Source organism: Meles meles, chromosome 5 (assembly GCF_922984935.1).
Source record: "Meles meles chromosome 5, mMelMel3.1 paternal haplotype, whole genome shotgun sequence".
Lineage (NCBI taxonomy): Eukaryota > Metazoa > Chordata > Mammalia > Carnivora > Mustelidae > Meles > Meles meles.
Window position 1 is genome coordinate 57,628,552 of NC_060070.1, and position 17,125 is coordinate 57,645,676.

At 35.6% G+C, this 17,125-nt stretch overlaps 1 protein-coding gene across 1 annotated transcript in view; it reads right to left on the reverse strand.

Moving 5' to 3' along the window:
* Positions 1-17,125, reverse strand: part of ADGB (androglobin) — a 191,142-nt gene that overhangs the window by 33,345 nt on the left and 140,672 nt on the right. The window contains exons 29-31 of the mRNA XM_046004182.1: positions 15,973-16,172; positions 13,307-13,418; positions 379-548 (exon numbers count right to left, since the gene is read on the reverse strand). Of these exons, the coding sequence (XP_045860138.1) occupies positions 379-548; positions 13,307-13,418; positions 15,973-16,172 (482 nt within the window). The remainder of the gene's footprint in view (positions 1-378; positions 549-13,306; positions 13,419-15,972; positions 16,173-17,125) is intronic.

Here is a 17,125-nt window from a genome sequence, read left to right on the forward strand (position 1 = left end):
AGAGGCTAGAATAAATACCTCTTCCTCCTACCACTTCACATGCAATATTTAACATTAAAACTCTGTTTACCTTCAATCGCCTCCATTAGACTGAAAGTTCTTTGAAGATTGTATAATATTGATATTAGAAACCCAAGGCCCCAAAACAGTGTCTTATAGACATACAAGTCTTAAAAGTTTGATTAATGATTTTCGATACTGAACTGGGAAAAGCAGCTTGCAGAAGGTGTCCAAGTATGTCCTTAAGGTTATCTAGATGGTTGCTAGAATCAAGGAGGTGGAATTTTTCAGTTTTGTCCTTGGGAGAGATAGACAAGTGGGGAATCAATGGACATGCATGTATTAAATGACTCCAATAAGAAAAAGTAGCACACCCACCTGAGGCTCAAAGCGAGGGGCTTGTTTTTCTTTGGCTGTCTTGTCTTTCTCTGAAGACTTTTCCTTGCCTTTCCTTGTTTTAGAAGTTCCTGAAGATTTCTGCCCCTCACTAATAGTATGGGAATCTGGGCTTCCCACGGTAACTAATTCCTCATGTTTCTCTCCATGAGCTAGAGAGACATAAAAATGGAAACCAGTGAATCACAACAATAAAATCATGTCATGCAGGAAAAGGGGAGCAAGTCAGTAAAGTGTTGTTAGTTGAAGAGGTTTGGATTTCTTTTCTTTTTTAAAGAATATTTTATAAAGATCTGTGTGACTCTCTTACAAAATTGAGAGATAATTCACATACCATACACCACTGAAGTGGAGAAATCAGTAGGTTTTGACATATTTGTAAGATTAGGCAAAAATTATCACTATCTAATGTGTTTCCAACCTGAATGCTTTCAGTACATTTTCTTACCTAATTTCCTTGGCCAGGATCTCCACTACAGTACTGAATGTGTTCATCTCTGCTATCATATGTATTATTCTCTTCCCTCTGCTTCCTCAAAGGAGAATGTGAAGGGTTTTTTGCCTTATGTTCTGGTCATTCTTTCTACATATCCAGTGGCAGAGGAACAGATAACATTTGTTGAATCCTTACTATGTTTCTTTTCTTTTCTTTTTTTTTTTTTAATTCTCAAAGCACCCCAACAGAGCAGAAGCAAAAATTTGCTTACATTTCCCCAGCTGTTGGGGTTGAGTTAGCATTCAAGGATGAGTTCAAAGGACATGTTAGCCCCTTTCAAAACTGGAGTCTGTAAGTCATCCCATTAGCAAAGTTAAATAGTAATTGACAAGAATGGCTTCGTGCCAGTTATTAGCTACTTCCAAATTAGGGCAGATTATCCTGCATAACTGCAAAGGGACTATAAGTAACACAGTTTTACGAGGGGGCAACTTGTCTTTCTGTCAACAATCCCAGTTGCTATGAAGTGTTGTACTAGGGAAAATCTTTGGTCATGTAATCAAATGACTTGGAGGTGAATCTTGGATCAGCCACTAAATAGGTTCACTTTGGCAGATTTATTACATTCTTTTGATTTTTTTTTTCCTCTGTATAATGGAGATGTTAATACCATGCCCATGGGGTTTACAAGTAAACTATATAGGTCATTTAAAATAGGATTGTACCTGGTATCATACACACTGGGTTTTAAGATATTAACAGATGTGAGCTGAAATTGAATCTCAAACAGCCCCAATAAGTATTTCTGGGCTCTCTTTTTCTCACTATCCATAGGTCTTAGAGTTTGAATCATATATGTAGGTGTATTTGATTCCCTTCAAATTAACATATTCTAATATTCAAGTTTACATATGTGAGCACATAGTGTGGTGCCGGGCATATAGCAGGGGCACATCATCTTCTTTCATCACATTATGAATATATAAAATAAAATAATTTCCTTATTCTTTAATGGCAATCAGTATAGTAACTTTCTCTCCCATGCACTGAAAGTTCTCTAGAGGCCAGAATGTCATTATACACCTCATTTTGATCCCTAATCTCACCTAGTATAATTCTGAATTCATAGTATGTATTCATGATCAGATTGTTTAACTTCAGTATGTGAAGCTTTTTAGGGAAACTGTATGTGTTGAGAGCAGTAAGGTATCAGCAGGGTGTAAGAATAAATATCCTACTAATTCAAAACCTGTGAAAAACATGACCTCACATTGCATATTCATGTAATTAGAGGGGTTCTAGAGTAAATGACCACTGATATAAACTAATATACCCCTTGCAGAGAAGAAATGCTCAGGCAGTATCTGTTGAGGAAATGAACTTGAAAAGACCTTTAGCTTTATGACTTTAGTCGTAATAGTTTTCCTCTTATGTTACCTTACATTTATCCAGAATATAGGAGACTGAAATCTTCGGTGAATAATAAGACATAAAAGTTACAGAAACATATTTTTATGATTAAAATTCAGATTTATGTATCCAGGAACTAAAAACTGAATGGGATTAGAACATTAACATAATTTCTAAACTAGAATGGTTTCTCAGGATAAGGTATACATTTACCAAGTGTGATTGTACTTGGTAAATATAAACAGGAAAATCTTTAGACGATGGATAGATAGATAGATAGACAGATAATAGATAGATAGATGATAATCTCATCATGTTTGGTTTCTTCAAAGACCATGAATTGGAAAAACCATGCATACTTTGTGCCTAACAAAGAACAATATATCATTAATTAGAGTTAAGGAAATAGTGTTATAGTCATGCTAATAAAATTGGGTGGGATTTGAAAACAAAGATTTTGAGAATAATAAACAAAGTACATATGTTACTTTACAAATAGACTAGAACCTGAAAGGCCCAGACCAGTAACATAAAAATGTAACATATTGGCCAAAAAATGTTAAAATAACAACACAATTAATTATGTATGAGGTAGTTGGTATTACAAAGTGTTACCTGCACCAGATCCTCCAATTTCTATTTCCTTAAGAAAAAGTCACCTGTCTCAGCAAGCAATTTTTACTAAAACTTAGGTATTAAAATACACTAAAGGTGGCACTGTTGTCTCATGTTAACCAGAGGACAAGCTTCCTAAACATTTATAACAGATATATTCTGAGTTGAATGCAGGTATATTTTAGGCCTTACTTTTTTTTTAGAATTTTATTTATTTATTTGACAGAGAGAGATCACAAGTAGGCAGAGAGGCAAGTAGAGAGAGAGGAGGAAGCAGGCTCCCTGCTGAGCAGAGAGCCCGATACGGGGCTCGATCCCAGAACCCTGAGACCATGACCTGAGCCGAAGGCAGAGGCTTAATTAACCCACTGAGCCACCCAGGTGCCCCAGGCCTTACTTTTTTTTTTCTTTTTTTTTTTTTTAATTAATTTATTTATTTTCAGCGTAACAGTACTCATTGATTTTGCACCACACCCAGTGCTCCATGCAATACGTGTCCTCTCTATTACCACCCAGGCCTTACTTTTTTATTGTGAATTATAAAGATGTGAATTTTTAGAAAAAATTATATATTTTCTTCCTCATAGAAATTAAATGTTAAATTTAAATGAGTAAATGTGGTGATATTTCCACTGAATTCAGGATATACATAAAATTTTAAATTAGGGTACCAATATACTAATGAAAAAAATTTGATTAATTTCTTTTTGATCTGAAGTATTTATAATTGAAAAAGTAAGCTAAGTTAGTAAGTGAAGATATTATGGGGTTCCTAGGTGGCTCAATCAGTTAAGCATCTGCCTTCAGCTTGGGTCATGATCCCTGGATCCTGGGATTGAGCCCTCTGCCTCTGCCTCCCCACCCCTTCCTAGCTTATGCTCTCTTTCTTGCCCACTCTCCCTCTCTAAAATAAATAAATAAATAAATAAATAACCTTTTTTAAAAGATTGAAGGTATTAGTCATGATCTTTCTAAAATACATCATACCCAGATGTCTGCGTGGCTTAGCTGTTAAGCTGCTGCCTTCAGCTCAGGTCATGATCCTAGAATTCTGGGATCCAGCCCCACATCAGGCTCCCTGCTCAGTGGGGAGTCTGCTTCTTTCTTTGCCTCTCCACCCCACTCCCTAGCTTGTGCTCTCAAAAAAAAAAAAAAAAAAAAAAAATCTTTTAAAAAATACATCATACCCTTAAAATTGAAGTTTGTAGGTCTTAAATTGTAAATATAATTGACACATGTAAGTTGACATTGATATATTTTCATTTAAACAAGCTGGCTGCCTAAAAATTCACATTTATAAATGTGATACTGATTATTCTGAATTCAAAAGCTGCCTGATTTTCACACTAAATTCATATCTCTCAATAGTTACCCTGAATGTTAATGGGCTAAATGCCCCAATCAAAAGACACAGGGTATCAGAATGGATAAAAAAACAAAACCCATCAGTATGTTGCCTACAAGAAACTCATTTTAGATGTGAAGACACCTCCAGATTGAAAGTGAGGGGGTGGAAAACAATTTACCATGCTAATGGGCATCAGAAGAAAGCTGGGGTGGCAATTCTTATATCAGATCAATTAGATTTTAAGCCAAAGACTATAATAAGGGATGAGGAAGGACACTATATCCTACTCAAAGGGTCTGTCCAACAAGAAGATCTAACAATTTTAAATATCTATGCCCCTAACGTGGGAGCAGCCAACTATATCAACCAATTAATAACAAAATCAAAGAAACACATCAATAATAATACAATAATAGTAGGGGACTTTAACACTCCCCTCACTGAAATGGACAGATCATCCAAGCAAAAGATCAACAAGGAAATAAAGGCCTTAAATGACACACTGGACCAGATGGACATCACAGATATATTCAGAACATTTCATCCCAAAGCAACAGAATACACATTCTTCTCTAGTGCACATGGAACCTTCTCCAGAATAGATCACATCCTGGGTCACAAATCAGGTCTCAACCGGTATCAAAAGATTAAGATTATTCCCTGCATATTTTCAGACCACAATGCTCTGATGCTAGAACTCAATCACAAGAGGAAAGCTGGAAAGAACCCAAATACATGGAGACTAAACAGCATCCTTCTAAAGAATGAATGGGCTAACCAGGAAATTAAAGAAGAATTGAAAAAATTCATGGAAACAAATGATAATGAAAACACAACAGTTCAAAATCTGTGGGACACAGCAAAGGCAGTCCTGAGAGGAAAATATATAGCGGTACAAGCCTTTCTCAAGAAACAAGAAAGGTCTCAAGTACACAACCTAACCCTACACGTAAAGGAGCTGGAGAAAGAACAAGAAAGAAACCCTAAACCCAGCAGGAGAAGAGAAATCATAAAGATCAGAGCAGAAATCAATGAAATAGAAACCAAAAAAACAATAGAACAAATCAATGAAACTAGGAGCTGGTTCTTTGAAAGAATCAATAAGATTGATAAACCCCTGGCCAGACTCATCAAAAAGAAAAGAGAAAGGACCCAAATCAATAAAATCATGAATGAAAGAGGAGAGATCACAACTAACAACAAAGAAATACAGACAATTATAAGAACATACTATGAGCAACTCTACGCCAACAAATTTGACAATCTGGAAGAAATGGATGCATTCCTAGAGACATATAAACTACCACAACTGAACCAGGAAGAAATAGAAAACCTGAACAGGCCCATCACCAGTAAGGAGATTGAAACAGTCATCAAAAGTCTCCAAACAAACAAAAGCCCAGGGCCAGATGGCTTCCCAGGGGAATTCTACCAAACATTTAAAGAAGAACTCATTCCTATTCTCCTGAAACTGTTCCAAAAAATAGAAATGGAAGGAAAACTTCCAAACTCATTCTATGAGGCCAGCATCACCTTGATCCCAAAACCAGACAAGGATCCCACCAGAAAAGAGAACTACAGACCAATATCCTTGATGAACACAGACGCAAAAATTCTCGCCAAAATACTAGCCAATAGGATTCAACAGTACATTAAAAGGATTATTCACCACGATCAAGTGGGATTTATTCCAGGGCTGCAGGGTTGGTTCAACATCCGCAAAGCAATCAATGTGATAGAACACATTAATAAAAGAAAGAACAAGAACCATATGATACTCTCAATAGATGCTGAAAAAGCATTTGACAAAGTACAGCATCCCTTCCTGATCAAAACTCTTCAAAGTGTAGGGATAGAGGGCACATACCTCAATATTATCAAAGCCATCTAAGAAAAACCCACCGCAAATATCATTCTCAATGGAGAAAAACTGAAAGCTTTTCCATTAAGGTCAGGAACACGGCAGGGATGTCCATTATCACCACTGCTATTCAACATAGTATTAGAAGTCCTAGCCTCAGCAATCAGACAACAAAAAGAAATTAAAGGCATCCAAATTGGTAAAGAAGAAGTCAAACTATCACTCTTCGCAGATGATATGATACTATATGTGGAAAACCCAAAAGACTCCACCCCAAAACTGCTAGAACTTGTCCAGGAATTCAGTAAAGTGTCAGGATATAAAATCAATGCACAGAAATCAGTTGCATTTCTGTACACCAACAACAAGACTGAAGAAAGAGAAATTAAGGAGTCAATCCCATTCACAATTGTACCCAAAACTATAAGATACCTAGGAATAAACCTAACCAAAGAGACTAAGAATCTATACACAGAAAATTATAAAGTACTCATGAAAGAAATTGAGGAAGACACAAAAAAATGGAAAAATGTTCCATGCTCCTGGATTGGAAGAATAAATATTGTGAAAATGTCTATGCTACCTAAAGCAATCTACACATTTAATGCAATCCCTATCAAAATACCATCCATTTTTTTCAAAGAAATGGAACAAATAATCCTAAAATTTATATGGAACCAGAAAAGACCTCGAATAGCCAAAGGAATATTGAAGAACAAAGCCAAAGTTGGTGGCATCACAATTCCGGACTTCAAGCTCTATTACAAAGCTGTCATCATCAAGACAGCATGGTACTGGCACAAAAACAGACACATAGATCAGTGGAACAGAATAGAGAGCCCAGAAATCGACCCTCAACTCTATGGCCAACTCATCTTCGACAAAGCAGGAAAGAATGTCCAATGGAAAAAAGACAGCCTCTTCAATAAATGGTGCTGGGAAAATTGGACAGCCACATGCAGAAAAATGAAATTGGACCACTTCCTTACACCACACACGAAAATAGACTCCAAATGGATGAAGGACCTCAATGTGAGAAAGGAATCCATCAAAATCCTTGAGGAGAATGCAGGCAGCAACCTCTTCGACCTCAGCCGCAGCAACATCTTCCTAGGAACAACGGCAAAGGCAAGGGAAGCAAGGGCAAAAATGAACTATTGGGATTTCATCAAGATCAAAAGCTTTTGCACAGCAAAGGAAACAGTTAACAAAACCAAAAGACAACTGACAGAATGGGAGAAGATATTTGCAAACGACATATCAGATAAAGGGCTAGTATCCAAAATCTATAAGGAACTTAGCAAACTCAACACCCAAAGAACAAACAATCCAATCAAGAAATGGGCAGAGGACATGAACAGACATTTCTGCAAAGAAGACATCCAGATGGCCAACAGACACATGAAAAAGTGCTCCACGTCACTCGGCATCAGGGAAATACAAATCAAAACCACAATGAGATATCACCTCACACCAGTCAGAATGGCTAAAATTAACAAGTCAGGAAATGACAGATGCTGGAGAGGATGTGGAGAAAGGGGAACCCTCCTCCACTGTTGGTGGGAATGCAAGCTGGTGCAACCACTCTGGAAAACAGCATGGAGGTTCCTCAAAATGTTGAAAATAGAACTACCCTATGACCCAGCAATTGCACTACTGGGTATTTACCCTAAAGATACAAACATAGTGATCCAAAGGGGCACGTGTACCCGAATGTTTATAGCAGCAATGTCTACAATAGCCAGACTATGGAAAGAACCTAGATGTCCATCAACAGATGAATGGATCAAGAAGATGTGGTATATATACACAATGGAATACTATGCAGCCATCAAAAGAAATGAAATCTTGCCATTTGCGACGACGTGGATGGAACTAGAGCGTATCATGCTTAGTGAAATAAGTCAATCGGAGAAAGACAACTATCATATGATCTCCCTGATATGAGGACATGGAGAAGCAACATGGGGGGGTAGGGGGATAGGAGAAGAATAAATGAAACAAGATGGGATTGGGAGGGAGACAAACCATAAATGACTCAATCTCACAAAACAAACTGGGGGTTGCTGGGGGGAGGTGGGATTGGGAGAGGGGGAGGGGGCTATGGACATTGGGGAGGGGAGGCGAACCATAAGAGACTATGGACTCTGAAAAACAACCTGAGGGTTTTGAAGGGTCAGGGGTGGGAGGTTGGGGGAACAGGTGGTGGGTAATGGGGAGGGCACGTTTTGCATGGAGCACTGGGTGTTGTGCAAAAAGAATGAATACTGTTACGCTGAAAAAATAAATAAAATGGAAAAAAAAAAAAGCTGCCTGATTTTCATAAGATTGACCAACATATGCTTTTATAAGAGAAAAAAATGTCCTAGTTCATACTACAATTCAATTCTGAATTTATTTGCTGCCTGCTTTCAACAGCAAATGTATGATACAATGCAACATGTAATTAAATTTTGGTAGCTGCTCATTCACACATAAAATTGTCAAATGTTATGTCAAAAAAAGAAGATGTAATTATTCCCAGAGACTTCTTTTCTAGTTAGGTACCTAATAATGAGAATATCATTTTTGTGAGGGCTACTTGGTTCTAGAAACTTTACATACATTATCTTGAAACTTCATGACAACTTTGAAAGATAGGAGTTATTATTCTAATTTCTCAGGTGATAAATAACGGAGGTTTAGGTAGTCTAAGGAATTTTTGCTGCTATGCTGTATTTCTCCATTTAACAGTAACTTCCTTTTCTTATCCTTCTTTTTTTATTTTTATTTTTTATTGAGGTATGATTGACGTAAAACACTATTAGTTTTCAGGTAGACAACTTAATAATTTGATATTTGTACATGTTGCCAAATGATCACCACCATAAGTCTAATAAATGTTAACTTACAAAAAACTTATATTTTATAATTTATATATTTATAATTTTGTAACATTACCCAACTCTATACTTTACATTATACTATTTCACGAATTATACCACTGTGTTTATTTCAGATATTAATTTTTTAGTTTCCTCTGGAATTTTAATATCTATCCATTATTATACCTAAGTGTATTAAATATGATAATTTATCATATTGGTTTGTTTACGGAACTCCATTTGTGTTGGACAACTTAAGGTGAGAAACTTACTAGATCTTCAGAGAAAACATGGTAAGACCCTTTATGCACGCTTGTATGTTCAATAAAGAAATATGGACAGTTCCCTAAATAAAGACACTTATTGAGGACACAATAAAGGCTTGAAATTGGTACTACCATGTATTATTATTTTTTCTACCCAGACACCCTTAGTAGATAATTAACTCCCATTCAAAATCACAGCTGTGCCGGTAACTAGCTGTGTGACCATGGGCAAGTTTCGTGAACAGTGTGTGCTTCAGTGTTGTATGTAAAATGATAGTAGTTACAGCATCCACCTCACAGGTTTATCAATTGACAATTCCTATATCAATTCCACATGAAACCTTCACAAGGCTTCTGACATAAATGTTACCCTCTGTAACCTCTATGAGCATTAGTACTGTGTCGATGCTACTAGTTAGGAAGTCTTTAAAGGACAAAATGGTAGAGTGGAAAGGTTCTGGGCTTTCGAATAAGTTAGATGTAGGTGAAACTCCTTACTCTGCTTCTTCCAGCTGTGATTTACAACATTTAGGAGGCAAATTATTTACAGCATCTAAGCTTCATTTTCTCATGTGTAAAATCGAGATGGTAATAATTATCTCTCAGACTTTTTCATGAGAATTGAGGATAATATATGAAAAAGACACAGTACAATAAGAAGCCCATAATGGCACTAAAAAAAAATCATAATCATAATAATCAAAATTCTAGAGCTCTCCTGTATTTTCTTTTTGCTTACAAAATACAATTATATTCTTCTTGGTTTGTTTTGTTTCATTTTGACTAAAACAGTAGGTGCTCATTTAAAACTTTTGATTTATAATTTTTTTATTTTAAATTAAGTTTTGTCTTTAGATACTATTAATAAAAATGAGACATAACTGTTTCAACATATTGGTATATACTCTACTTTTTTTTTTCCGTGTGTACCCCTTTTGCTCTGGGACCCACTCATATATTTTTAAAGAGTAGTGGCAATGTAGGGTCACCGATGTCTAACAGTAGATGACCTGTTCATATTAACAATAAAGAATTTCTGTGAGAATGGCCTTGAAGAGTGGGACACACGCATAGGGTTTTCCTGGTCACTCTGTTCTGGATATTCCTCTGACAGAAATTAGTCTCTCCAGCCACACCTTACACCTGGTAGAAGGTCCTGTCAGCCAGGTGTGTCCAAAATAGGCTCCCGCATATCTTTTAAGACACAGTCTTCTCGTCACTTTCATTTCCAGACAAAGTTCACTTCCTCTGCTTGGTATTCTTCAGGACTTCATCATAAAAACTATTCAAACCCCTCCCCTCCCCATACACTCGTCTCCACTTCAAAGTGTCATTTCTTCTTTTTCTAAAGATTTACATAAGTCTACATAATTCACACAACTTCCATATACTGAGAACAAATTTCTAATTATTGAAGAAAATACACACAGAAATTTTTAAAACCTGCACTTGACTAGACTTGAGTGTATTTGAAGGTATTTAAAAAGGTTTTTAGACATTAGAAGTTCACCTTGGAGAGTTGGCAAGAAAACACCTCATTCACTATTCTAACAGCATTATTCAATGCGGTGCTACATTTCCTGAATGGCTTAAATGTTTTCACAAATATCTCCTTTATCAGTGTGCATTCTTGTATCTTTCTGGAACATTATTCAGAAACAGGTGTTCCCCATGAACAAGATCCCCACCTGGATTTAGAAATATTGGTTCTGTGGTTTCCTTTTCATGATTTAAACTGGGATTATTTATTCCCTGTCATGTGGGTGTGAGTTCACACCGATCATTGCTATAAACAATAGTTAACATGACTATTTTAAGCTTGTCAAAACAGGCATAACAGAATATTCAAATATAGAAATCAGAAGTATAAAGAGCTACAGACAACTCACGAAAGAGCCCACACAGGCAAAAACAAAAACAAAAACATAGGATTTGATTCTCACTCTCTGATCTATTAAAATCCCTGATACCCTGAACAGTAATGTAAAATCTAGTACTATGCATTTTCCTTGAAGAACAAGAAAAGAAATAATATCTTTGCAGAACACACATCATACACACATGCCCACACAAAGCAGTGCTGCTTCTCTAATATTTTGATTGATTTTTATAATTATGAGTATTCTATTTGCACATAAATCTTTAGCATAAAAAATTTAATCCAATTCATATTAAGCAGATACTATCTACTTCTTTCTAGGAGGGGGGGACACAAAATCACCCAGTAATTTGCACTATCTATTATTTCAAGCAGATTTCTGTTGATTATATTGGAAAAATATCTAGATTTTTTTTTTTTAGCACAGTACAAACTAGGAGATTTTGATTTGGACTATAGAGAAAATGGAGATAATAATTAATTTAAGGGGTTTTCAGCTTCTATATACCATTTATTCATATCATAATTGCAGTCTTTTCTGGTAGACAAGAATTCTAAATTGAAGTCTTATCTTCTCTCTATTCCAGATATTCTCAGTGGTGCTGGGTGGTGGGGGTATTGCTTCTTGGAGGAGAGGTTGAAGCAGAAGGAAGAAATGTTTCAGCAAAACTCACATTCTATGAATTTACCTAGGGGATGTGGGAAAGGATACTTGCCTTAGGGGATTTTATGTACATCACTAGTAAGCAGAAACAGCCCCTGATTCAAGAAACAAATTCTGAGCTCCAGGGTACTTGGCCTGGGTGAAACACACAACACATATGAATAGCAAAGAGGTGGCAACAATGTGGTTCTGGTCTCACCACTTTCTCTACATGTGTCCATGCTAGACACCGACGAAAGGTCACAACTCTTTCTCGCTGATCCCCAAACAGCCCAGAATCCTTTCAAGAACCCAGGCCGGGATGCCATTAGAAGTGAAATACTCCTGCTGTTCCTAGCATTGCACACTCATGCATTATTCAATAAGCATTTACTAACAGCTTCTACCTGGTTCTAGAGATGCACGAGTCCTTTTCCCAGCACTAGGGGAGCACTAGGGAAGCAGACAAATTCAAGATTCCCGTAGAATGTATGTTCTATGGATGCACACAATACAGTGGAAAGGAAATGGGGACTCTCAGTGTCATTAGTTTTATAAATTTTCTTTGGCTTTGACGTCTTGCCCTAGAATTGGTCCCTTCTTACAAAGATTTAGTTCAGTAATAATAGCTTTCTCTTAACTTTGGTGATAAACCTCAATCAAGCCTTTAAATGAACAGGTTCATGCAGTTAGTATAAGCAAGCAAATGTGTGAACAGGGTTTTTGACAATTAGTAAATGTCAATAACAATAATAAGAGTAGCTTAGATGTATCCTTTCTTTCACTTACTTGACAAATATCATGGAGTGATTACCGTGTGCATTGTCTGCACTATGGATAATGCAGGATTGAACAGGTAATAATCCATGGAACTCCCTGACCTCAGAGGTATCGTGTTCTCGTAGGAAATACTGTTGACCCTTGAACAATATGGATTTTGTTTTTGTTTTTTTTAAGATTGTATTTATTTATTTGTCAGAGAAAGAGATCACACAAGCAGGGGGAGCACAGCCAGAGGGAGAAGCAGGCTCCCTGATGAGAAGGAGCCAGATGACCTGAACTGAAGGCAGACTCTTAACCAACTGAGACACCAAGGCTATCTGAACAATATGGGTTTGAACTACGTGGGTCCATTTGTGAATATCTTTTTCTAATGCATCAAACTCTCTGCTCAGGAATTTTGAGAGTAGCTTATATTTGAAAAAATAAACCTGAATCCTTTTTCACTTGGAAATTCTCCTTCTCTTAAATATTTTAAGAATTAACCTTTAGGGTTATACTATCTCAACAACTTAGACAAATATAATTTTATAACAGAAAAGTCTTCTGTACACTTCTTAGATAATCATCAAGTAATTTTTACTAACTAGACTAAACACATTTAAACTAGGCCTAAAGATCATATATTTTTAGTTCTTACTTACCAGGCAGTAAAGATTTTGAGACATAATCAATTAATAAAGCAGAAAATGCCACTGGATATGAAATGCAAATTGTAAACAATAATGTTTTAATAATTACATGATTAATTTACTATTAAATATTTATATAAAATATAAGATATATGACTAACATTTAGGAGGCATACCTTTGCTATCACTTTTTTCCAATTCTTTCAATGCTTGAACAAATGTCTGCTGACTTTCAGTGAGAGGCCAACTGTTGTACAATACCAAACACTGTATAATGTACTTGTTGACCTGTGAAATAAAATGCGGTGTTTAAATACAAACAATAAGAATAAATATAGCATATGCCTAATAAGCACATAATAAGTGCATAATTTTCTATATCACATAATCATAATTTGGTCAAATACTATCAGATATTCTCCAAAATTTTGTAGTATCACAATCTATAAAATTTATCCTCACATCCCCACCCACACCTGCAATTGTATAGTCTAGTGTTTATAATTTTTGCATCCATGTTTAAAAATGAAACTTACTCATTTTATTTTTGTTCCTTGTCAGTTTGGGAGTCAGGATTACAGTAATCTCTTTAAAAGGATTGAAAAGTTTGTGTTGTTTTTCTGTTTTCTAGAACAACTTACTCCTTGAAAGTCTTCTAGATCTATTCTGTGAAGCAAGCTGGGCCTATGACTTTGGGAAAGGTAAAACTCTGATTATCATTTCAATGTTATTATTCTTTATTACTATTATTATTATTTCATATTTTCTATCTTCTCCTAAAGTAGTTTACCAGTCCTCTCCCACCCCATGCATTTGGTATGTCTTTTTTCCCTTAAGTCTTAAATTCACTATCATAGAGTTGTGCTTAGTAGTTTAATTAAAAAAAAAAAACACCTGTTGATTGCATTTATACCTCTGCTCTATTTTTGTTGTTCTGTATTTGATTTATTTACATTTTTTTTTCTTGCTTAGCTGGTCTTACAAGAAGCCTGCCCACTTAATCATCTTAAAAAAGCTTAGACTTAGGGCACCTGGGTGGCTCAATGGGTTAAGCCTCTGCCTTCAGCTCAGGTCATGATCTCAGGGTCCTGGGATTGAGCCCTGCATTGGGCTCTCTGCTCAGCAGGGAGCCTGCTTCCCCCTCTCTCTCTGCCTGCCTCTCTGCCTACTTGTGATCTCTCTCTGTGTGTCAAATAAATAAAATCTTTAAAAAAAAAAAAGCTTAGAACTAATGCATCTTGCTAAATTTTGATCTTTGTTTTACTAATTTCTACCTCACATTTATTAAAACGTTTTCTTCTTTTTTATCTTTGAGTTACTCTTTTGCTCTTTTTCTAAATTTTTGTTTTGATAGCTTAGCTCATTTGTTTTTAACCATTCATACTTTCTGATGGATTAATTTGAAAGTCAACATTCCACTGAATGCTATTTTAGATGTCGTCATAAATTTTGATTTGTATTTTTTAGTTGTTACTGAGTTCTTAGTATTCATGATTTCTTTTTTTGCTGTTCTTTGTAACTGAAGAACTATTTAGCATATTCTCTTTTGCTTCTACATTTATGGGATTTTTAGGTTGTTATTTACTAATTTCTCTATTATTGCACTACATTCAGATAACATCTATAAAATATAGTTTGGTTTTTATTGAGGCGTCACATGTGTACTATGAAAAAGTATATTCTCAATTTAGTAGGTAAGTGTTCTGTATAAATATCTAAACAATAAATACTTAAATTTTTCAAATCCTAGTAATCATATGTATTTTTTTCAGCTCAATCTATTGGTTTCTGAGAGTTGTTTATTAAAGTCTTCAACTATTAACTAACTTTATTTTTCTCTGTAATTCTAAACAACTTTTACTTTTTATTCATTGAGTCTGGACAATTAGGTTATGCTGTATTAGTTATGATCATATTTGCTTGTTATATTCTTTTTTTTTTAAGATTTTACTTATTTATTTGACAGACAGAGAATCACAAATAGGCAGAGAGGCAGGCAGAGAGAGAGGAAGGGAAGCAGACTCACTGCTGAGCAGAGAGCGCGATGCGGGGCTCGATTCCAGGATCCCGGAATCATGACCTGAGCAGAAGGCAGAGGCTATATCCCATTGAGCCACCCAGGCGCCCCTGCTTGTTATATTCTTCCTTTTATTTTTACACAATATCCTTCATGAATTCTATGCCCTAAGATGTTAATATATCATCACAGTTCCCTCAGTCCAACTTTAAATTTTCAGTGCCATTTTGTTGAAAAAAGTGTCACTTTTGGGCTACTTATAGTTGAATCTTACTTTTTAATCTAACTTTAATTTTTTATGCTTTTAATTGATTAATATTTCATTTGTGTTTATTGTCATTAGTCTTATTAGGATTTACTTCTAGCCTCTTATTTTTCTTTCTTTTTATTTATTTGTTTTGTTTCTGATGGATACATCATTTTTTTCTGAAATTACATGAATTGCCCTTTATTTTACATATACATATATATGTTTTTAACTTAAGATATATACAAATTAGTTTTTATTAATACGTGACCTTTTTCATTATTAGGGAGCCTCATAACTCATGTAACATTAGATATTTACATCTACATTAAAGAGTTAGTATACACACTAAACTTGCTATTTATTTTAATATCTTGGCACAGAGAAACTATTAAATAATGTTCAATCTCTTGATTCTGTTATACACTGGAAGCAATGAAGATAGAAAATATCATATATGTACTGATAATGCTTAGGAAAGGAATCATCATTATATTTGTTAGATTTTTAGGAGTAATACCATATTACTCCTAAATGGTAAGAGAATCACCAAAGGATTCTCTTAAACATAACTATACCTGCTGTGCAGTGCTAGCATTTTCTTCTATGGTGGGCATACTGACAACTTCCTCCTCCAGAATGGGCTGCCCAGGGTCTACGATTGCACTTGCAGGTCTACCCTTATAGGATTTCTGACTTCCCTGGGTAGATTTCTTCTTGCTGTACAATTCTTGCTCCTTCTTGGACGGAGAGTGCGTTAAAAGAACTTGTTTGCTAGCTGAAAAGGAGAGATTTATTACACTTAAGTTAAACTGTGTGAAATGCATAGTTATGACTGACTGTGTTCTTTAAGTATATCCTTTTATAAGACACTCGAAGGAACAGATCAATTTGTTTTGTTTAATGAGATTAAAAAGCAATATCACTGGCTCTTGGGAGATATTCCAGTCTTAAAGAAACTTATATAATAGCCTGTGACTTGCATAGAACAATGCATATTCTAAGCAACCACTGATTGTTAAAAGAATGTACAACAATTCCACAATTTTTCATTCATTTTGTGTCACTTGAATGACACTAAACTAATAACATACATTCTGACTTCTTCAGTGTGTGTGTGTTATTACACTTACGTAGGACTCCCATTTTATTTTTTCTCTATTAATTTTTTTGTAATTAAAAGATAATAAAACTATCATTTGGAGGGATAAAAATAGAAATGTGCCCAGTGTAATTAACTGATCAAACATACACTGAGAGAACATAAGTAAATCACAGAGAAAGTCCAGTTCTAGCCATGACAAAATAATGGGCATTGGATTCACTCAAAGCCATGAAAAATACAATTAGGTAAAATGTATAAAGCAACTGTTTCCAGCCATTAAACAATGTGCAGCCCAGGACTGTAATCCTTGAAAGAAATGAAACATACAAGATCTGCCCGCTTCTGCAGATTTCTGTCTGTGAGCACCTTCTTGACTGTGGCACAGAGAAGCAGAGTCCAAGCAGTGGACAGCAGTATTGTCAGGTTCAGGAAGCAAGATTATAGTTTGAGGCTCCTGAGACAACTAAAATTTGTGAGGCAGGGTACCAGCGGGGGGGGGGTATGGCACCCAGAAATACACATAAGGTGTCCACTTGGGTCTTTAACTGAATTCTAAACTTGATTTGTACAAATACCTAATGGTGCCTGGCAGACAACTCCCTGGAGATTGTGAGCTTAATGGAGAT